At 37.2% G+C, this 24,107-nt stretch overlaps 1 protein-coding gene across 2 annotated transcripts in view; it reads left to right on the forward strand.

The window, feature by feature from the left end:
* Positions 1-24,107, forward strand: part of ZFP91 (ZFP91 zinc finger protein, atypical E3 ubiquitin ligase) — a 46,917-nt gene that overhangs the window by 2,407 nt on the left and 20,403 nt on the right. For both annotated transcript variants that reach the window (XM_034645712.1, XM_034645713.1), the window contains exon 2: positions 3,321-3,349. In XM_034645712.1, the coding sequence (XP_034501603.1) occupies positions 3,321-3,349 (29 nt within the window). The remainder of the gene's footprint in view (positions 1-3,320; positions 3,350-24,107) is intronic.

The raw sequence follows: 24,107 nt of genomic DNA on the forward strand, positions 1-24,107 counted from the left end.
TGATGTGGGGTTCAATCGCATAACGCTGGGATCATGCCCTGAGCCGAAGGCAGACGCTTAACCGCTGTGCCACCCAGGCGCCCCCCTTCAGTTTTTTTCTCCATGTTATACCCCGTGGGGGGAGAGAGAGAGTCTTAATTCTTAATGTCCCTCCTTCTCACATCCAATATAAAAGATAGTAGTGTTCTTTTACCTTCTCTTAGCCTTAAAACTGTCTCTTGATTATGTATTTTAAGTTACACAGTTTTGACAGATTGTTAAAATAAATTTTCATAGTGATAATTTATTTTTTACACGTTTTCAGTTTACTGCTTGCCCTGGAAATCAAAAGAGTTCTAAAGCATTTCAGCTAGGTAAATCATGATTGAGCAGTAACTGGGCCTGGTACTGTGCTTGATGGGCTTTATAAAGGTAAATGAGACATTGCCCTTATCTTCAAGGACCTTGTAGTATGAGGGGAAGATGCATTAGATTAGTGGAGGTTTGTCAAACGTACGCAGGGTTTACAGATTTTCAAAAGTGATAAACTTTAAAACTAAAAGACATTTAGTTTAATCCTTGAAGACATTACATGAGATTTTGAGTATCAGTTTACTGAATCCTGGTCAAGTACCTTCTGACCTTCTCTATTTTCCTAACAACATGTGACCCTTTTTAAAAAGGAAGTAAGAGATTTATCTCTATCTTAAGTACTTGTTCTGTTCAGGTTCTTTTACCATATCCCACTATTTCCTCCTATAAATTCTCAGTAATAGCTGTTTCACCTACATTTGTTTCTCTTGATTGAAGAGACAGCAAAATGTACAGTAGTTTAAAAGGTCAGTAAATACAGAGGTTTGGATTGACTGAAACTTCTTTTTCTGCTAGAAGGCAAAGTAGTGCAGTGGAAAAAACATTGGACTATATAGTCAGAAAGTTTCTGGTCTCAGCCTTCTACTCAGTGAGTGACCTCAGGCAAGTCACTTCAGCTATTTATTTATTTGTTTATATTTATTTATTTATTAATTAAGTTATGTCAGTCACCATACAGTACATCATTAGTATTTGATGTAGTGTTCTGTGATTCATTGTTTGTGTGTAACACCCAGTGCTCCATGCAATACAGACTTCAGCTCTTTAAATCTGTGGCTTCATCTCTAACTGGTAATTTGATTTGTTACAAACATAAATGTGTGTAAATGATAAAGTTAGTTTTTATACACACTTATGTTTATCACAATGTTTTCATTTGCATTGAAACATTCAAAAGTTAATGAAAAGAGCAGGAAATCCTTGTGAAAGGAAATAATTTTTTTAGTGAATTTGCTCAAGAGAAAGGCATAAAGTTAAATGCTAAAATCATTTTTAAATTACACTTAAAGCCAATTATGAGGAAATATAAACCAAATTTGAAGAAAGGTTATGTATGTCAGTACTGCTAAAGAATTAGGCTCATCATTTGCTGTATTTTGGTCCATCAACTCCGGAGTTCAGATTCTTATATTTTAAATGCAGATGTTTATATGCATGCCCAATTTTAAATGTATATAGTACCAATTTTTTCTCATTCATAAAGCTAAAACACCCATGCCTTCTACTAATATGGAAACTAATTGTTAAACTAAGACTAGGTTAAATTGCAAAAAGGCTTCTTTTCATTCTACCATGATAATCCTCTGCATTTCATATCCAATGCATTTCATATAAAACTTCAATAAATACTTTTTTAAACTTCCAATTTAGCTATTGAGTAACCTCATTGGCTAAAACTGTATTCTTAGAGGTACTCCTACAGGTTCAGGTAGGTTCCAAATGAAGGAAACAAATATTGCTCTATTTTCTGGGATATGGAATTCCGTTTTTGCTTATTTTCTTGCTTAAGGTAAAATGGAAGTAAACCTTCGGGTGACAATTCCTTGCTATATCCTTTTGTAAGGAAAAGGTGAATGTCATGGGTAGTGAGAATGAAAAGGAAGTAATACTCTGAATTGAAACAGCTTTTGTGGCTCTTTGGAGAAAATTCCAGTTGTATAAGTTTAAAATTCTGAGTTTTCCTCCCAGGGCAATCAGTGTGGTAATAGAAAACATCTTCCCATTCCAAAAGGTTTTTGGAGGGAAGTTTATTGTGTAATGTTTCAAAATTTAGGTATTATATCTGTACTTCTCTTTATAAGATGATTGGTTGTTTTGTGTTAATTATTAATTGGGACATTAATGATATAATTTAAAATAAAGTAATACCCAGCTTTTAAAAAAGTGGGATGAGAAAATGACAGCTGTTCTTTCTAAAGAGAACAGAATTTGTATCGGCTTTGGTTCTCTATTTGTTTGGGTATTCTTCTTTAACATAGCAGTCCTCGTTTACATCAGGTTTACTTTCAAAAAATAAAACAACAACAACAAAAACCCAAAACTTTGTACCAGCTCAGAGGTAGCATGTGACATCTTTATAATAAAGATCCAAGACCTGTGGACTTCTGCATTTGGGTAATGGCTCTAGGGTAGAGGTTCATTATGCTGTGCTCAACAGTTATGAATGAAGTGTTACCAAATTTAAAACATGAGAATAACATTTTTTAACAGTTTATAACATGTTAGACTCTTTACTGTTGCTTATTTGTGAAGTACAAGTTACATTAAATTCTGAGGTCCAGTCTTTTGCCTTTGTAGAAATAGATTTTGACTTGGGTATAACAATGAATAATTTGGGGTTTTCTGTTAGGTTCATTAAATTTTTATTCTGAAAATTGTCAAGTATACACAAAGTAGAAAAAATAGTATAATGAAATGCCCAGTATTTACCCTAGATTTAGCAGTTATCAAGATTTTGCCATGCTTATTACCTTTATCTCCCTGTCCCCCCCCACCTTTTTTTTTGCTGAAGTATTTTAGAGGAAATCTCAAACATTATTTCACCCCTAGCTACTGCGTTTGGTAAAACAAGGACATTTTCATATATAACCACTTAATATAACAAAATCAGCAATATTTTCTTTCTATTTTTTTTTACACTTAGAAACTTTTTGAATGATACTGTAGCTGTATGCTGTCAGATATGATAGCTACATGATATCTATTTAAATTTACATTAATTAAAATTAAAAATTCACTTCCTCAATTACAAATAGGCTGTTTCAAGCACTAGTAGCCAGCCACATGTGACTATCATATTGGACAGTGCAGACATAGAATATTTTCATCACTGCAGAAAGTTCTGTTGACCACACCACTCTAGATGCTTTCTGCATCACTCTGAAGACAAACCTGAAAGAGATAAATACCTGTGTTTTAGGAAAGTATGCAAGATTGTTCATTTAATATTTGGTTCTCATTTCTTTCAGATGTGTAGACAAAGTTACAACTGACAAAGGTAAGACTTGGTCATTCTTAATCTATCATGTATATTAACACTGATTATTTTATGATCTGATAGGAAATAGAATGAGCTTCAGCCTGATAATTCAGATCATTTCCATTTAAAAGTGACCTTCGTTTAGTTAAAAAATAATAATAATTGGAGTAGTTAGACCCTGTTTAGCTAATAGGTTTGGGCTGGTGAAACATTTTGGCATTATTTGGAAACCTAATAATGGGAAATCAGATTATTTAATGTCAGTTTATTACAATTTGTTTTTAGCTATTTGCGTTTTTAGTAAAGTAATGAGAGGAGTGATACACAACACAGAGAGTAGAGCGTAGACAGAATCTTGGTACTGGTAGACACTCCAGTTATAAAAGCAGTTTGAAGAATGCAGAAAGAAGTGTTCTAAGATTGCAGCCTGGTGAACAATTAAATGGGATCATTTGGTTGTTTCTCTAGAGTTTTACCAAACTAGATGTGTGTATTAAATATAGTCTTCTGTTTATCTGGATTACAAAGGAAAGCTAATGTCCACCTTTTTCTTTTTAAATACTTCTTTAAAAAGATTACATTCTGGCTTTGCAGATTGGGTTATTAAAATTGCCCCTAATATGCTGGGCCGGTTGCTCATTCATTATTCGTATAAAATATATTTGTATTAAAAATGCTATATTTTTTCTAGTTATTGGCTGCATTTCTTGATGCTAAATTCAAATATGCAGCATCCTTCTTAAAACTTGAACAGATATACTCCTAAGCATATTTCATTTATTATGTCTAACAGAAATCTACTTAATAACTGGGGGTTGGCCAATTTATTATATATGTGGATGTGTTTATATATAAAAAAATTAAGATTTTTTTTCCCTTCACAAAGAATGCTTTGAGAATATGTAACATATATAACATGCATAAGGCAAGTTTAAAACCTGGATTTTAGGGGCGCCTGGGTGGCTTAGTCATTAAGCGTCTGCCTTCAGCTCAGGGCGTGATCCCGGAGTTCTGGGATTGAGCCCCACGTCAGGCTCTTCCACTGGGAGCCTGCTTCTTCCTCTCCCACTCCCCCTGCTTGTGTTCCCTCTCTCGCTGGCTCTCTCTCTGTCAAATAAATAAAATCTTAAAAAAAAAAAAAAAAACCTGGATTTTATGCTACCTAGAAGAATGGTACTGTGGTTGGGAACCAGTAACTTGAATTGGTGGCTGCTTTGTAAATAATTAGCTATCGGTGATCAGGTTTTTTTTTTTCCTCTGAATTTTAGAATCTGAGGCTAGTATTTCATAGTTTACTAGGCAGGAGTATTCTAGGCAAATTTTTTGTGTAGAAAACTTTGCATGACTAATTTGTCTAACAAATTTTCAGTTTTGTTGCTGCTGTTACTTGAAAAATAGGGTATCTTTGCCAAGAATGGAAGGTCTTGTGCTCCTTATGCAGAGGTCATTTTGAAATGTTATGATGTGATGAAAATGTAGAGACAGGTGGCAGTCAAGTACCAGAGCTTTTATTAAAACAAGACAAAACCCCCAACCTGCCTTTATCAAACTAAAATTACTTCATGTGTCTAAAGAGTATGTATAAAGAAATTATTTGGGTTGCCTTGAGGAGAACTGGGAGGATGTGTTGGAAATTTTGAATCCCCATTGGAGATAAATTAATTGCTCTTTGTGTAGATGCCTTAAACCAGAAAAGTTGGCTTGTTACGTAGTTGTGCAGCTGTGGCGAGATTAAAACTGCATTCTGGGTAACTTCAATCTCAAAATCAGTCCTGCTCTGATTCACTCGTTAAATGCTCCGGATCTAGGGTTAGAGCTCAGGGTTTGAATTCAAGTTCTGCCTTCTACTGCAAATAATTCAATACCTGGAATCCAATGAACACGCAGTAAAAGGTAGCTGTAAACTGTTGAAAAAATACTCTCCAACTCTCATCTTCATCTCTTTTGGTTTATCTATTATGGTAGCTGTTCAACTTTGACTAGTATATAGGTACATAAGAACTGATTGATTCTTAGATACATTTAAACAACTGGATCAGGGAATAAAGAAATGGAAGCTGTGGTGGTCACTTTTTCTTGTGCTCTCTTAGAATTCACCTCAATTCTTTCCCTTTTTCTTGTCACTTTTCAGAAAGTTGTTCTGTTAGGAAGAGTTTTCATGTTCAGTCTACTGAATTTTAACTGAAGTAACTTGTACTTTTTTCAGAGGTTGGTTTTTTCAAAACTTTGAACAGATTTTGATATTTTCTAGAGATAGTGACTAGCTCTCTGTTTCATAAATATGGACAGCATGTTTTCAGGTTTGTTTTTTTTCTTACTTACTCCAAATAACTTGAAATCATATACTTTCCTTCAGTCAAAAATAAGAACCTTTGACATGTTTGAACAAATAATTTTGCTCACACAAAAAAAGCAACTTGCTGTTGTTTTAAAATTATTAAGTTGCCAAGTGCCACGTTCATTCTTCACACTGAAGTAATAGTGGTCCCTGTTCTTGCTATATTTAATCCTGATGGGTATATATAAAAACAAATGGAAATTTGCAAAAATAGTGTTTATTCATTGAACAAGTAATTGTTGAGCATCCCATTATGTGTCCAGCACCATTCTAGATAATAGATTGTGCTGATAATCAAATCAGTGCCATTAAACACTTACTTGATTAAAATAATGTGATATAGTGTTTGATGAAGTTAAGATGTCAAGGGGAGATGTCTTTTGAGAAGATGATCTTTTTTTTTTTTTTTTAAAGATTTTTATTTGTTTATTTGACAGAGATAGAGACAGCCAGTGAGAGAGGTAACACAAGCAGGGGGAGTGGGAGAGGAAGAAGCAGGCTCACAGTGGAGGAGCCCGATGTGGGGCTCGATCCCACAACACCAGGATCACGCCCTGAGCCGAAGGCAGACGCCCAACCGCTATGCCACCCAGGCGCCCCTTGAGAAGGTGATCTTTGAGCTGAGACCTGAATATGCAAATAGATAGCCAGATGAAAAGCATCCCACGCAGAAAAAGCAAAAAGGGGAAAACTTGAAACATGAAAGCTTAGTTTACCACTGCCGGAGGACTATCATAATCACAGTGGAGTTTCCAAGAATGTTAGCAGAAATTTTGAGGGATGGAGCCTGGCAGGGTCCTTTTTAACTTGGCTTTATCTTTTCATTCTGTTTTCTGTTTTCAACCAATATTAGTCTTATGGTAATGAAGTATAGCGATAGTTTGCCTCAGTGTAGTTTATTAGTAATTCTAGTGTTACTTTATCCACTAATTTTCTTTCACTTTCAAATCTCCAACTAAAACTGTGCAAGATAAAGCCTTATTAAAAAAAGGAGTCTATAGCTAAAACTGTGCAAGATAAAGCCTTATTTAAAAAAGGAGACTATAATATCTTAATGTTTACTAAAGTGAGTTTCATGTGTTTCATGGAATAATGAGTATTAGAGTCAAATGTGGTAGGTGCTTGAGTCATCAGTGTGCTAGTTTATTATTGCAGGACCTCTCAAGAGATTTCAATTGTGAGAAATAAGCACTATAAATACCAGGACGCCTGGGTGGCTCAGTTGGTTAAACGTCTATCTTCAGCTCAGGTCGTGATCCCGGGGTCCTGGGATCGAGTCCCACATTGGGCTCCTTGCTCAGTGGGAAGCCTGCTTCTCCCTCTGCCTCTGCCTGCCACTCCCCCTGCTTGTGCACACTTGCTCTGTCTCTGACAAATAAATAAAATCTTAAAAAAAAAAAAAGCAATATAAGTACCAAAATATGCAGTAACTACCTAACTTAATTGACTAAGATAGCCCCCCCCCCCACTTTTTAATGGATAGTTCATAAAATTAGAATTTGTGGAAAACATATTTTGAATCACGGGGTGCTTGAAAATTTGTATGAAACTCTGGGTCTCACCTTTTATTCAAAATAATTTTACTGTTTTTAGTTATTCTTGTTATGGATGGGATAGTAATATTTAGAAAAGTTTGCCTAGACAGAGTCATCAAATAAGTTCATAACAGATCTGGGAACTTACTTACATTGTTCAGAGCTTTGACTATTTGACTGACTTAGTTTGTAATCAACATAATTTCTGAAATATTAGCTTGTTTTGATATTTCCTTCCTGGATCAAATCCTCAGTTTTTGTTTTCATTGATCTAATTTATAGATAATAGCTCTGTGTTCCTTTTTTTTTTTTTAAGATTCTATTTATTTATTAATTTGAAAGAGAGAGACAGCATGAGCAGGGGGAGGGGCAGAAGGAGAGGGAGAAGCAGACCGTTTGCTGAGCAGGGAGCCTGCCATGGGGCTCAATCCCAAGACCCGGAGATCATGACCTCAGCCGAAGGCGGACACCCAACTGACCGAGCCACCCAGGCGCCCCTCTTTCTTAGAAAAAATAGCATTTATTTACTTTTAATAGTTTTTATAGTTTTGATTTCATCAGAATATTTTGTTTTTCCTTTGTTGGAATACCTTGGATTATTTCTTATTCTGTCATTTCCAGTACCCTTAAACAATATTTGTGTTATTCTTAAATACATAGAAGAGTCATTTCCACCTGTTTTTCCCACTCCATTGAGAAAAATCTAACTTTAATTTTTACCATTTAGTTTTTGTACAAAAGGACGATGGGAGAAGTTACTCAGGGCTTCATTTTCACAATTCTTTCTTGAAAGATTTTGAGTCTGCTTGCCGATAACCTGGTTTCCCTAGTTAAAATAAAATCCTACTGGTTTTGAATAGAAGTGTTCTGGAAGGAGATTCACTAGGTTAAAAAAGGCATATACTTAGTTTCAGTCTTAACTCTCAATTCACTTTCAACTGAAGCATTCTTCACAAATTAAATGATACGCTTCTGAAGTTGGCTTAAATAGAAGTTAAAAAAGAGCCTCACTTTTCTTGACTTAATACTGCTATTGTTGGAATATTTCAAAATGGACTTTACTAATTATTTATGGGAAACAAAGCAGAGCTAATTATAGAAATACACCTGATCAGGTTTCAGAAACTGGAGTTTCTGACTGTTAGGATAATGTTTGTATCCAAATGGCTGACAGTACATAGCATTTTATCTATCCTCCTTTCTTTCTAGGCCTTTATCTTAAGGTAGCCCGAACTATATTATTTCTCTCAGTATGAGAAGGATCTACTCAGACATCTGGTTCCTTGTTGGGAATGCCCCATGTCCTTTAAACCGTTTTTAGTTCAGGTATCTAGACCTCCTGTCATTCTTCCTCTCTCTTCTAGTTTTCTAAGAAGTAGAGACGTGCGTCACATATATGTGGATTGTGACATGGGCTTAGAGAGCGCGTGGGTTTATCAGCTCACTTTAGTTATGGGATGTTTTGTCATTGAGATAAATGAGTCTTTCTGTCCCTTACATAAAAAGAAATAACTTTGTAAAATTTGCCTATTTTGATTTAACTTATATAGAAACCATCTCAGACAACAGTTGTAAGTTTATTTTGTACTTCATAGTAATTATTTTATATTGAGATCCAGTTCCTGCCATAACCACTTGAGAGGCGCAGCAGAATGCCCTGGGGGAAGAAGACTGAAACAGGAGTAGACAAGAAGCTCAGATAAAAAGGAATTAGCTCTGGTATCATGCCCCTTGACCTTTTCAATCCAAGAAGGATCAAGCTCCTCTGAATTAAAACTAGCCAGATTGATCTAACTACATCAGGGCAAAGGCAAAGACCCATTTAAACTTCAGTGCAAGTAATTGTCTTAGAGGTAACTGTGGTTGTGTCTTCTGCCTATACACCTCATTCTGCTTTGGTCCTAGTTAAGCTCCCAGCTTGTCTCCTAGCTTCCTATTGGCTGATTTCTGTTTGTGACTTTGCCTGTTTGAGAATTTCTAAACCCTATTTTCTTTACTGTGACTCTTCCTAAACTCTTCTGTCAGGTATCTGTTGCTTTATAACAAACCATCCAAAAACTCAGTGGTTTAAAATACAAAAATTTGTTATTTCTCCATTGAGCTGTTCCCCCTCTTGTTGGTCTTTCATTCTAGACATTTTCATGTCATGGTGGTCTCAAAGCAGTGTTCCAAAAAGATTGAAGGCAAAAGCCACAAGGTGTCTTAATGCCGCCTCACGTGATGCAAGATCAACATACAAAAATCAATTGTATTTCTGTATATTAGCAACAAAAACGCTGAAATTAAAAATGAAAAAATTACACCATTTACAGTAGCATCAAAAAATATGAACTACTTAAGGATAAATCTTACAAGACCTGAAGTACGAAACACTGTTGAATGAAATTAAAGACTTAAGTAAATGGAACAAATGATGTTCCACATTCGTGGGTTTGAAGGCTTGATATTGTTAAGATGACATTTCTCCCCATTTTGATCTACTGATGAAATCTAATCCAAATCAGAATTCCAGTACAGGTTTCGTTGGTTGGTTGGTTGGTTGGTTGGTTGGTTGGTTGGTTGGTTGGTTGGTTTTTGGAGAATTTTGCCCTGGCAGACTTCTCAAAGGGTCTTGGTAACCTTTGGGAGTTCACAGACTCTACTTTGAAAGCCTTAAGCTCGCACTGATCAGGAACCCCACCATGTTTCTAAGAGTGAAATTGATTCTTTAAGGAGAGAGGAAGGTGGATATCCAATCCTGCTTACTACACATGTATATTCTATAATTTAACCTGAGTAAAAGACACTTGATAATTCTCAGGTTTTTTTCTAGCATTTCAGGTCATCTTTTTGAAAGTCTGTTTAGATATATGATATCCATGCAGAAGTGCAATTATCATAAATGTACAGCTTTGTGAATTTTCACAAGGCAAGCTCAGTCATGTAGTCATCACCCAGCTCAAGAAATAGAACCTGATCGACCACCCCCAAGTATTACCACCGTTCTGACTTTGAACAGCACAAATCTGTTTTCCCATTTTTTGGATTCTTTATAAATGGAATAAGAGTGTATACTCTTTTTTTTTTTTTAAGATTTTATTTATTTATTTGACAGAGATAGCCAGTGAGAGAGGGAACACAAGCAGGGGGAGTGGGAGAGGAAGAAGCAGGCTCCCAGCAGAGGAGCTTGATGTGGGGCTCGATCCCAAAACGCTGGAATCACGCCCTGAGCCGAAGGCAGAAGCTTAACGACTGCGCCACCCAGGTGCCCCAAGAGTGTATACTCTTGGGTAGGACTTCTTTGCTCACCATTACGTGAGGTTTCTCTAGGTTGTGTTTGTTAGAGATTGTTTATTTTCATTGTTGTATAGTATTCCATTGTGGAAGTATGATTTACTCATTTTACTGTTGGTATTTGGGTAGCTTTTAGTTTTTGGCTTTTGTGACCAGTGCTGTGATGCATATATTATTAATATGATTTTATTGGGACATAATTTACATGTTACAAAATACACCCATTTCAAGTGTACAATTCTATCCATATAGGTTTTCCTTCTCTGGGCATTTTATAAATGAATTTGTACATAGAATATGTGTTTTTTGTTTTTATGTTTGGCTTCTTTCACTTTGCATAATTTTGAGGTTAATTCATGTTGTGGCATGTATCAATATTTTCATTCCTTTGTGTGGTATTTCTTTGTATGGAAATATCCATTTGATTTTTCCATTTATCAGTTAATCTACTTTTTAGCTATCATGAATAATGATAGTGTGAATATTCATGGGCAAGCTTTTGTGTGGATGGATGTTTTTATTTCTTTTGGGTAGGTATCTACGAGTGAAATTTCTAGATTGTATATGGTAAATATATATTAAAGAGTCTGGCAAAGAGTTTTCCACAGTGGCTGTGACATTTATGTTCCCTAGTGATAGGTGAGGATTTCTGTTTCTCCACAACCTCACCAATGTTTGTTATTGTCATTCCACTATTCTGTCAAGCCAGCTACTTCAGGATGATGGGGCACCTGGTAAGACCAGTGAATTCCATGAGCATGGATCCATTGCTGCATTTCATTTGCTGAGAAGTGAGTTCCTTGTTCAGAAGAAATTACTGTGTGGAAAACTGTAACTGGGATAAGGCATTCTATATGTCCATAAGCGGTATTTTTTTAACAGAAGCACTGTATGCAGGGAAGGCAAATCCATATTCAGAGTGTTGATTCAATTAAGACCAAAACATTGCCACTTCCATAATGGAAGTGGTCCATTTTAATGAACCTGCCATGAGGTAGCTGGCTGATGATCCTGGGGAATGGTACCATATCAGGGACTTACTGCTGGTCTCTGCTGCTTGCAGATGGCACTTAGCAGTGCCTATACCCAGGTTGGCCTTGGTGAGACTCTGGTTTGGTTTCTAGCAGTCATAGAAACTTTCAGGTCATTTATGTGATGCTTGAGCTAGGAATTTGAATCCCTAAGCACATCCCTGTTTCTCAACTTCATCCAGTGCAGTTAGAAGCAGCTAGCCAATTCCATGTTCATTAGCTTGAAATATTCAAAGGTATCGAATACATGAGAACCAGAACCTTGTCTCTTATTTAATAAGTATTTGATCAGGAGTATGCATTGGTGATTTTTGTTATCTATTTCTGTTGTCGTATCATGCCATAGACTTTCAGTGTTCTCCTTACTACTGAAAATAGACATTAGTGCCTTTAAATCTAATCACAGAAACAATTCCAGAAATCCCAGAACCAATTCAGAAAACTCATCCTTAAGATTCTCTTCTAGGAAGTTTATAGCAATACAGGCCTGCTTCAAGAAGCAAGAAAAATTTCAAATCAACAACCTAACCTTACGCCTAAAGGAGTTAGAAAAACAACAAGCAAAACCCAAACCCAGCAGTAGGAAGGAGATAATAGAGTAGAGTAGAAATAGACAGAACAGAAACCGAAAAAAAATACAACATATCAATGAAACCAGAAGCTGGTTCTTTGAAAAATCAACAGAATTAGGGGTGTCTGTGTGGCTCATTTGGCTAAGTGTATGACTCATGATTTCGGCTCAGGTCATGATCTTAGGGTCATGAGATCGAGCCCCGCATTGGGCTTCAGGCTCTGCACTCAGTGGGATGTCTGCTTGAGATTCTCTCTTTCTCCTTCTACTCTTCCCCTGCTCACGCATGTGTGCATGCACGTTGTCTCTAAATAAATAAATAAAACAAATCAACAAAATTGGTAAACCTTTAACTGGACTCATTTAAAAAAAGAGAGTGAGGACTCAAAATCAGAAATGAAAGAGGAGAAATAAAAGCTGACACAACAGAAATAACGAAGGACCGGGGCACCTGGGTGGCTTAGTCAGTTAAGCATCTGACTCGATCTTAGCTCAGGTCTTGATTTCAGGGTTGTGGGTTCAGGCCCCACGTTGGGCTCCACACTGGGCGTAGAGCCTACTTTAAAAAAAAAAAGATTAATAAGAATATTATGAAAAACTAAATGCAAAAAAAATTGGACAATGTATAAGAAATGGATAAATTCACAGAAACACATAACCTCCCAAAAGCGAATCAAGAAGAAATAGAACATTTGAACAGACTGATTACTAGCAATGAAATTGAATCCATAATCAAACAAACTCCCAACAAGCTAAAGTCCAGGACCAGAAGGCCTCACAGGTGAATTCTACCAAACATTTAAAAGAAGAGTTAATACCTACTCCTCTCAAACTATTCCAAAAACTAAGAGAGGAGGGAAAGCTTCCAAATTCATTCTGTGAGGCCAGCATTACCTTGATACCAATACCAGATAAAGACAGTACAAAAAAAGAAGTATAGGCCAGGATGTCTGGTGAACATAGATGCAGAATTCCTCAACAAAATATCAACACACTGAATCCATCGATATATTTAAAAAATCATTGACCACAATCAAGTGGGATTTTTTTTTCTTGGGACATAAGGGTGGCTCAGTATTTGCAAAGCAATCAGCATGATACATCACATTAGTAAGAGAAAGGATAAAAACATGACTATTTCAATAGATGCAGGAAAAGCATGTGACAAAGTACAATATCTATTCATGAGAAAAATCCTCAACAAAGAAAGTTTAGAGGGAACAAACCTCAACAGAATAAAGACCATATGTGAAAAACCCACAGCTAACATCATACTCATTTATGATAAACTGAGCACTTTTCTGCTAAGATCAGGAACAAGACAAGCATGTCTACCCTTAGCACTTTTTTTCAACGTACTACTGGAAATCCTAACCACAGCACAGCACTCAGACAAGAAAAAGAAATAAAAGGCATCCAAATCAGTAAGGAAGAAGTAAAACTTTTACTATTTGCAGTTACAGAAAGCCTAAAGACTCTACCAAAAAGCAGCTAGAACTGATAAATGAATTCAGTAAGGTCCCATGATATAAAATCAATGTAGAGAAATCCGTTGCATTTCTATACACTAATAATAAAGTTGTAGAAAGAAATTAAGCAAACAGTCCCATTTACAGTTGCACCAAAAATAATAAAATACCAGGAGTAAACTTAACCAAGGAAGTGAAGGACCTGTACTCTGAAAACTGTAACACATTGATGAAATAAATTGAAATGACACAAATGGAAAGATATTTCATGCTTATGGTTTGGGAGAGAAAATATTGTTAAAATGTTTCCTACGACCCAAAGCAATCTACAAATTTAATGCCGTTCCTATCAGAATACCAACAGCATTTTTTATGAAACTAGAAAAAATAATCCTAAAATTTATAGGGAACCACAAAAGACCCTGAGTAGCCAAAACAATCTTGAAGAAGAACAAAACTGGAGGTATCACAATCCCTGATTTCAAGCTATTACAAAGCTGTAATAAAACAGTATGGTACTGGCACAAAAATAGACGCATATATCAATGGAACAGAATAGAGAGCTCAGAAATAAACCCATAATTTTCTGGCCAATTTGTCTTTGATAAAGGAGGCAAGAATATACAATGGGAAAAAGACAGTCTCTTTAATAAATGATGTTGGGAAAACTGGATAGCTAAACACAAAAGAATGAAACTGGACTTTATTGTACCATATACAAAAATAAAATTGAAATGAATTAAAGACCTAAATGTGAGACCTGAAACCATAAAAATCCTAAAAGAGAGCATAGGCAGTAATTTTTCTGTTATTGGCCATAGCAGCTTTTTTCTGTCTCCTGAGGCAGGGGAAACAAAAGCAAAAATAAACTTTTGGAACTATATCAAAATAAATACTTCTGTGAAGCAAAGAAACAATCAACAAAACAATCTGAATGGGAAAAGATATTTGCAAATGACATACCCAGTAAAGTTTGAGTATCCAAAATATATAAAAAACTACAACTCAACACCAAAAAAAATCCAATTTAAAAAAAACAGGCAGAAGACATGAATAGACCTTTCTCCAGAGAAGACTTCCACATGGCTAACAGACCCATGAAAGATGCTCAGCATCACTCATCATCAGGAAAATGCAAGTCAAACCACAATGGGGGGGAAAAAAAAGCAAGAGCTACCACCTCACACCTGTTAGAGTGGCTAAAATCAAAAATATAAGAAACAAGTGTTGGTGAGGATGTGGAGGAAAAACCCTCTTGCACTGTAGGCAGGAATGCAAACTGGTGCAGCACTGTGGAAGACAGCATGGAGGTTCCTTGAAAAATTGAAAACAACTACTGTATAATACAGTAATTCCACTAGTGGGTATTTACCCAAAGAATATGAAAACACCAATTTGAAAAGATACATGCATCCCTGTGTTTATTGCAGCAGTATTTATAATAGCTGAATTATGGAAGCAACGCAAGTGTCTATCGACAGATGAATGGGTAAAGAAGTGGCTATATATACACATGTATAATGGGATATTACTCAGCCATAAAAAAAGAGTGAAATTTTGCCATTTTCAACAACATGGATCTAGAGGGTGTAACGCTAAGTGAAATAAATGAGAGAAAGATAGCTATCCTATGATTTCACTCAATGTGGAATTTAAGAAATAAAGGAACAAAGAAAAATAAAAAACCCAGATTCTTAAATAGAAAAAAACTGATGGTTACCAGAGGTGAGGTGGGTCTGGGGGGATGGGTAAACTAGGTGAAGGGGGGATTAAGATATACTTATTATGAATGAGCACTGAGTAATGTATAGAATTGCTATATTGCATACCTGAGACTAATATCACACTGTATGTTAATTATACTGGATTCAAAAATTTAAAAATGTTTATGAAATTTAAAAAAAGGATTCTCTTCCTCTAGAACCACTTTCAGTACCAGAGTCTGTGTTAGTTGGGGGGTCCTTGAGTGAAGCAGAACCAGTAGGATATATACAGAGAGAGGTTTATTTTAAGGAATTAGCTTATGTCATTGTGGCAGCTATCCAAATCCACCAGGGCAAATCAGCCAACTGGAAATTCAGATAAGCGGTGGTCTTGCCATCTTGAAGCTACTCATAAAATCTCTTTGCTCTTAGGCCTTCAACTGATTGGATAAGGCCCACCCACTTTATAGAGGGTAGTTCTCTCAAAGTCTGCTGATTTTTTTTTTTAAAGATTTTTTTATTTATTTATGTGAGAGACAGCCAGCGAGAGAGGGAACACAGCAGGGGAGTGGGAGAGGAAGAAGCAGGCTCCCAGCGGAGGAGCCCGATGTGGGACTCGATGCCGGAACACCGGGATCACGCCCTGAGCCGAAGGCAGACTCTTAACGACTGTGCTACCCAGGCAGCCCCAAAGTCTGCTGATTTAAATGTTAATTATCACATCAATTTTTAGGCTGGTGTTTGACCAAACAGCTAGGCACCCTAGTGGGGTTGGAGAGGAGAGGGTTTCTCACACAGCAGCCAAGCAATTCTCAGACACCAGCAGGATGTCCAAGAATGCAACTCAGTGTCTGTCACTGTTAAAAGGAAATAGCGTCAGATTCCATAGGTTAAGGGCTCAGGCCTACAAGACTGCTCCCCCAACCCCCATTCAGATGCCAGTAGCAGGTCCAGGTCGTTACCTGTTCTGAACAGTTGGCTGTAAATCACAAGTTCCCATGACCCCCTCCTTGTGTTCAGTTAATTTGCTAGAGCTGCTTACAGAACTCAGAAACATTTAACTTACCAGATACTGGTTTATTATAAAAGGATATAACTAACTCAGGAACAGCCAGGTGAAAGACATGTATAGGGCCAGGTAAAGGGCGAGAAGCTTCTTCACGGAACCAACATGAGTTCGCTGCTTGGTGAGTCACAGATAGAAACTGTACCAGGTAAGTTGTTGCACAAAGGAAACTTACATTTGCAGCAAATAAGGTGATCTCGGAGAATGCTGTGACTCTCCTAGTAAGGGTGAATGGGTCGTTTTATTTAGGATTAGTATGAATATTTAGATAGAAAAACCTTATCATATGTAGAGGCTGGTATAAGGCTCTGTGTGTGCCTTAAGGAAACATGCCTGTACATACATTATATGTTATGTAAATGAGGCTTGTGCTCCTGCTTGGGCAGAGGTTTTAGTATTATAATGAGGTAACAGTAGTTGGTCATGCTAGGGGTTACTCCATGGTTCATCTGGGCAGGCGCATATCAGGAGTTACACTCAAACTGATTTGGGTGGCCTGAGCTGGCTAGAGGTCTTGTCTGGACAGTCACCATTGCCTGAGGGGTGGTTACGGTTTCGATTTGCCTCAGTTAAGAGATAAACTAGAAAGAAGAGCTTAAGGAAAAAATGTGAGACAAAGGTCGGTGAGTACAAGCACGTCTAGCTGGTATCCTTTCCCTTCCCTCCCCCATCAGCGCATGCCATTCGCCCCAAACCTCCATGTGTTTACCAACGTGGAAGCTCTTTGAACCCTGTCTTGGGTTTTTATAGAGGCTTCATTGTGGTCATGATTGATTAAGTCATTGGCTGTTGGTGTTCCATTCATTCTCCAGGCCCTTGTCTCGTCTCTCTGGAAGTGGGGGGTGGGGGAGATAAAAGTTTAACCTTCTGACAACCAACTACCTTCTTTAGGTGGAGTCCAAAAGTCGTGTTATTAACATGACAGGAAACACCTTTCTCACTCTTAACAGGAAATTCCAAGGGTTTGGGAAGCTCCAAGTTAGAACTTGTGGATGAAGACGTAATATATATATATTTTTATAGATTACAGCTTCACACTAGCCAAGTTGACACATAAAATTAACACATAAATGACATTAAATTAAAATTCATGTCTTCAATTTATAGCAGATTTTATGTTCTTATTAACTGTCACTTTTGCTTTCTCTGTTTAATTTGATCTTTTATCCCATTGCCTAACCTTTTTCTACTTTTGTTCTATTTTCTCAGCTTAACACTTTTTCTTCAAGGTTTTAATTCTTGCTATCATATTTTTAATTTCCAAGAGGTTTTTTTGAGTGAATTACTTTTTTTTTAAAGATACATTTATTTTAGAGAGCAAGTGTGAGTTGGGAGAGAGGTAGAGGGAGTTGGGGAGAGAGAATCTTAAGACTCCCCGCCCAGCACAGAGCCCAGGGCAGGGCTTGATCTCATGATCCTAAGATCGCCACCCAATCCACCATAACCAAGAGTCAGATGTTTGAGCCACCCTGGTGCCTATATTCTTAAACAATATAGTTGCCTCCCATCCTAGGATATATTTCTATGTATTTATGTTTTTAAATGTTCCTGAATTGCCCATTTGTTTCTAGTTGTTTGTCCCATTTGTTTCTTTAGCTTCTCAGAAATTTTCATCAAGTTTTGGGTGTTCCCTAACTTTCTCCTGATTTGTAGAGTAAAGTACTAAAATGCTGATTGGGAGGTCTGTGTGCACAGATAGACTTCTGTCCGCTGTAAAGGGATGATGTGGGCCTAGTCTTTCTATAGGCCATGTCTGTTTCTTCAGAGAGAAATTCTGGTATCTCTGGTTACATGAAGTGGGTGGGAAATCAGTGAGGAGGGTCCTCAGCATTTATTATTTTTGCTTCCATTTAATTACCTCTATTCTCTGGTAATACTTCACCTCTGCCCTTACCTAAAACTGTTGATGCCAGAGCCTGTCTAGTTCAGCCTTTCCTAAATAGTAAACCTCTGCTTAGAAGGAGGAATAGTTGCTGGCAGCATGGGATGAAAGGGTCTGGGTGTTCAAACTAGTTTTAAAACCTTCCACCTGCTCTTTTCTCTTTTCAGAAGAGTCACCTTATGACTCTCATTCCTCTTCCTTTCTGAAGTGGCTAAAAGTGTGTGTGTGTGTCTGTGTGTGTGTGCTTGCTTGCTACTTATTTCCCCACCTTCTCGTGTAAGTTTAAACTCTCTTTGATGTATAAAGTCTTTATTACTATCCTGTTTTTGGTCTTCTAAAATTTCGTTGAAATGAAATCATAGGACTGTTGTCTCCTTTTTAGTTCCTTTGACTTTCTGTTTCTTAGTCATTTTTAGTTCTTTTCTGTCATTTTAGTGACCTTTTAGAAGGGAACAGACAAAAGTATATTTCAGTCTGTTTCTGTTTAATAGAAGTCCCCCTGCACACTATTTAAAACTTAAAACCTTGATTAATTCTAATATTCCTTTTATTCCATCTAATCTATGTAACATCCCACCAAATCTATTTTTGTTGTTTTGTTTCTTACATCTGCGAATGTGAAGAGTGAAAGAGTGAATCATAATGTTTATGCTGGAGATGCTCTAAGAGATCATCTCTAATTCTTCATTTTATAGATGAGAAAATTGAGACTATCAGTTATATCTTTTGCTTTAGAACACATCATCCTAAATTGGCGTCTTAATACAGCTTATTATTTCTCATTGTTCTTTGGTTGGCTGGATGGTTCTCCTGTTCTCCTGGGCGTATTGGGCAGCTGCAGTCACATAACAGCTGAAAGGGCTTGATGGGGCAAGATAGCTATGCTGGCATGTGTGGCAGTTGGTGCTGGCTGTGGGCCAGCACATGGTTTTCCTCATGGTTTCTCATCGTCCACTAAGCTAGTCTAGCTTCTTAGTAACATGGCAGTCTCTGGGCAGCTTTCCAAAAGGGCAAGCCTCACTTGCAAAAGTGCCTCTCAAACCTCTGCTTATGTCATGTTTGCATCTTACATTCCATCACTGGAACTGTTTATATTCTGTTGTTTTGGACCTTTCTGTATAACTAAAAATCTTGGGCTTTGCCGTAAAACCAAAGGATTAGAAGGTTGCTTGGTGGGGCGCCTGGGTAGCGCAGTCGTTAAGCGTCTGCCTTCGGCTCGGCGTGATCCCGGTGTTCCGGCATCGAGTCCCACATCGGGCTCCTCCGCTGGGAGCCTGCTTCTTCCTCTCCCACTCCCCTGCTGTGTTCCCTCCTCTCGTTGGCTGTCTCTCTGTCACATAAATAAATAAAATCTTTAAAAAAAAAAAAAAAGGTTGCTTGGTGACATGATGTTAGAAAAAAAGATGCAGGAGAAGGAGAATTATGTGATTCCAGCATATCCTAGCATCAAGTTACTTGGTAACTCATACATCCTTTTTTTCAAGGTGTTGCCAGAACCACAATGTTTGACCACTGGATTAGTTTTCTTTTGCTGTGTAATAAATTACCACAAACTGAAAACAACACCCGTTTATCATCTCTTAGTTCCTCTCGGTTGAGAATCTGGACCCAGCTTAGCTATGTCCTCCACTTTGGGTCTTACAAGTCTTGAAATTAAAGAGGAGATGACGAGTAGATAGTTGGTTATAAAAGTTTGGGCTTTTACATAGTACTTGAGCTTGGAGTGGCTGAGATTGTGCAGGTGTTTTTGGTAAGAAGAGAAGCAGGCCTGTAAACACCAACATTTCAAGTAGAGTTGGAGAGCCCAAATGAGACCGAGAAGGATGAAAGGTCCAAGAAGAACAAATGGTAGAGTGAAGGAAAGGCAAAGCATTTTAATTTTTCGGAGGGGGTAGCTGGGACAGTAGTGGCAAATGCTACCAAAAGATTATGCATGATTAAGAACAAAAAAGTATCTGTTGGCTTTAGTCCAGGGATCTGTGGATTAACCATATTCCGTTATAGTTTTCTTTGTAAGTCTTCAAATCCTATTTTATTTTGTACAATTAAAAGTAATAATCCTGAGAAGGAGTATATAAGCTTTACAGCATCCCCCAGAGGAGTCCATGACACACAAAGGTAAGAGCTCCTGCTCAACACTGGTTGACCTTGACAAAAGCATTTTTAAAGGAACCGTAGGATCAGCCAAAGTGCAAGGTCTAGAGATGATGATGCATAATCCTGAGATAAAGAAAGTACCTGCAGAGGACAGAAGTGAGTTCAGGGTTTCTTTACTGGAGAGTATACCCGTTAAAGAGCATAGTCTTCAAAATCAGACAACCTGGATTTGCATCTGCTTTGCCCAAACTTACCATGTGACCTTGGGACGTTTCCTTAACTTTTCCATGTCTCAGTTTGCCTGCCTGTAATATTAGGAAAGTATGTAATAAGTGCTTATTGGGAGTATTTTGAGAATTCAATGTAAGATGATTCACATGAACTACTTAGAACAGTGACAGTCACATGATAATATTCCTTATTATTGGTCATTAACTAATTAGCTCATGTGCTAGATCCACTTTTAGGTGATTTTGCATATGTGCTGTATTTTCATAATATATTGATTTGTACTTGAATTATTAAAAGGCAACTCTTTATAGTGCGTGGCACGTGCTTCCCTATTAAAGCACTACCATTGTCTCTCACCCACTGTACTGAGTATATATTGAAACCCCTAGGAAGGTGGCTTTTGTGATGGGTACTATTTGACAGGCAAAAGTAGATTACAGAGAGAATGATACAGAAAAGAGGAGACTCTAGGACTGAGCTGTGGCATTTAAATCTAAAGGACAGAGGAGGAGGAGAAGCTACCAAGGAAGACTGAAAAGGGGAAACCAGGCAAGTAGGAAAAAGACCAAGAAAGTGTGATACCGTGAAAGCCAACTGTCAACAGATAAGTAGGATGGGAACTGAAGAATGTCAATTAGATTTAACTGCGTGGAAGACATTGGGAACCTGACAGCAGCTGTTCTGGTGGAATAGCAGGGGCAGAGGCCACAGAGCCATGATGCCTCTTTCTTCCTTACCTCTACGTCTCACTATGGTCAGGATCTTCTCGTTTTGTGTACGCCCCTCCCCCCAAACCTGACTTCAAGTCTGTCAGCCTTTTATCCATTAGAAATTTTAAGTAAGGTCCTTAGTAAAATTAGATATACTATAGTTGCATCCCAATTGATTTTCTTAATTGCAACTCTCAAGCTACCACTCCTTTATTATGAATTCACCATGTGCCAGATTGATCTCCATGCAAGTCCTGTAACTCTTACCGTGTAACCTTCAGAGATTCTCTAGTACCTATCTAACTTCAAATTTCTTAGGCTTGGATCCAGAGCCTCTACAGTGTAGATGAATTATATTTCCTCAGCCTTCTTGCTCACAATTCTCCTTGGGTGGACTCCCAAATTTCTCCCTATAGTATTTCGTAGACCCCGTTATCTCTGAGCTTTTCTGTTTTTGCAGCACTGTTGTGCTCTTTCCTTTTCCTAAATTTATCCTCTTTGTCAGTGTCACACCCATACTTCAGTACAACTATCTTTACGTGCCCAGGTACTCTGCTAACCTACGTTTTACCATCAAAATAGGATAGAGTACTTAGGAGATAATGGATTGAAAGACCTGAACAAAGCAAAACTGTAGTATGGTTAATTTTTTAAAGTAGATTTTATAATACAAAACTACTTCTGGAATGGAGGAACCAGTGAATAAGCAAATGTTGGGAATAGCTAAAAACATATTTCATGAAAGTTGAAAGTGATCATTCTATGTATATGATGCTGAATCTAGATGATAGCGCTATAATCGAACATGATAATGCCAGTTCCCAGTTGTAGGTAGGTAACCCAGACCCCTTCCTCTGAACTTCAGATCCACTGATTTACTCAGCAGACCTCTCAAATTGAACTTGTCCACAGTGGAATACATATTCTCCCTAATGTTTCTTCAAAACAACAAAGACACCTAATATTTTTCTGTGACTACTTTCACCATTTATCCAGTTATCCAGGTCATAAATCTAAAAACTAAATCCATGATCTCTTTCTCTCCCCCTTTATGCTTTTATGAAGTCATTTAGTCCTCTCTGGTCTGTCTCCTAAGTATTTTGCAAATCTCCAGTTCTTTTCACCTCTTAATGCTATTACTCTTTTTCGAACACTTACTTTTGCCTGGTCTATTGCAGTAGACTTTTAGCTAGGTCTCTTTGAATCCATTCTTGCCCCACATAGGTCGCTCTCTAGCCTGCAACTAGAGTGAACATTAAAACTGCAAATGTCATCATGCCACATTCCTACTTAAATTCTTCCTCTGCCTTTCTGTGGCTATTAGGATAAAATCTAAAATCCTTCAAGGATCTTTGATCTTTTTTTTTTTTTTTTTTTTTTTTTTTTAAGTTTTATTTTAGAGCACTTGAGCGGGGCCGGTGGGAGGTGGGAGAGCAGGGGGAGAGAGAATTGAGCCCAGAGCCCCAGGCACGGTTCGACACGGGGCTCCATCTCACGACCCTGAGATCACGACTTGAGCCATAATCAAGAGTTGGGCCCTTAACTGACTGTGAGTCATACAGGCTCCCCAAGGACCTTCTTTATTAGACATTTTCCTGCCTTTTCAGCACCAGTATAAATGATGGCAGTTTCTGTCCTGTTTTCTCTGCTCCAGTCATATTAGTCTTTTTACTTTCCGCATCTCATGACGTTTGCCCGCGCTCTTCCTTCCTACTTCCCGTCTATCACCTCGCTAGCACTTACTCATCCTTCAGAGTCCAACCATATCTATTCAAATTTAAATATTAAGTTTTGAGCTATGAGGACTGTTCAGTTAATGAACACTAGTTTTCAAAGCAACAATGTCAAGAACACATCTCACTTTCTCAAACCTGTGTCTAAGCAAAGTCTCTTAATGTTTTTAAGAGACAGAACTAATTCACCTAATGCCTGTACTTTGAAAATTAATAGCTTAGTTTATGATTCTCATTTTTTGACCTAAAATTTTAAGATCCATGGAAATTTTATAAACGCTTATAAGTATTTTTTTATCCTTTATATTCTCTCTCTCAAGTGTTCAGTGGCTGATAGCTGCCCTGGAATAGGTAAGAAAGAAAATAAAAGCATAGATATAGTGAGTTGTGAAGAAAATGACTGGAACAAGAAAGAAAAATCCTAAGTATTAGCACATATGTACACACAAACAGTCTTGTTGATTTAAAAATGAGTAAACCAGATTGAAATGTGCAAATCATTTAATTTCTTAATTGAAGTTTGAAAATCTCAGCTTTGTTGTGGTTTTTAATCATAAAATATTCTTTCCATTTTTCTGTTTTGAAACAAATATCATGTGCAGTTTTAGATTAAAAATTCACTTACATCGAATAATTCTTGTGGTCTCTAAGTCAGCATATTGCATAAATGAGACCCTCTCTTGGCACCTTGAGCCTTCAGCTGAGTGGAAATGAGCCATATCTGAATTAAGCCCTTCACTGTTGCTTTTCCCATTTCTCTTCTATATGGTTAGGAGTGGTATAATAGAAAGAATACAGATGTTGGACTTAGATATACCTAGGTTCAAATCCCAAATCGCTTAATTTGTGAGGGTGGGAAAGTTAGTTACTTGCTTTCCTTATCTATACAAACAAGAATAAAAATTACTTGACAAAGTAATGACTAAATCTGAAAAAAAAATAGCATCATACTGTCAGGCACTTAATACTTTGTCAAGTGTTTTTTAGTTTTCCAGGAAAAAAATATAAATATATTTAAATAGAAATGAGAAGACCATTACTGTGGTTTCTTCCCAGCTTACCAACAAACCATTCCCTGTTTCACCCCACAATCAGTGTTAGCTTTGTAATCTTGAACAAGTCATTTAATTTCTCTAA

This window comes from Ailuropoda melanoleuca, chromosome 16, assembly GCF_002007445.2.
Source record: "Ailuropoda melanoleuca isolate Jingjing chromosome 16, ASM200744v2, whole genome shotgun sequence".
Taxonomy (NCBI): domain Eukaryota; kingdom Metazoa; phylum Chordata; class Mammalia; order Carnivora; family Ursidae; genus Ailuropoda; species Ailuropoda melanoleuca.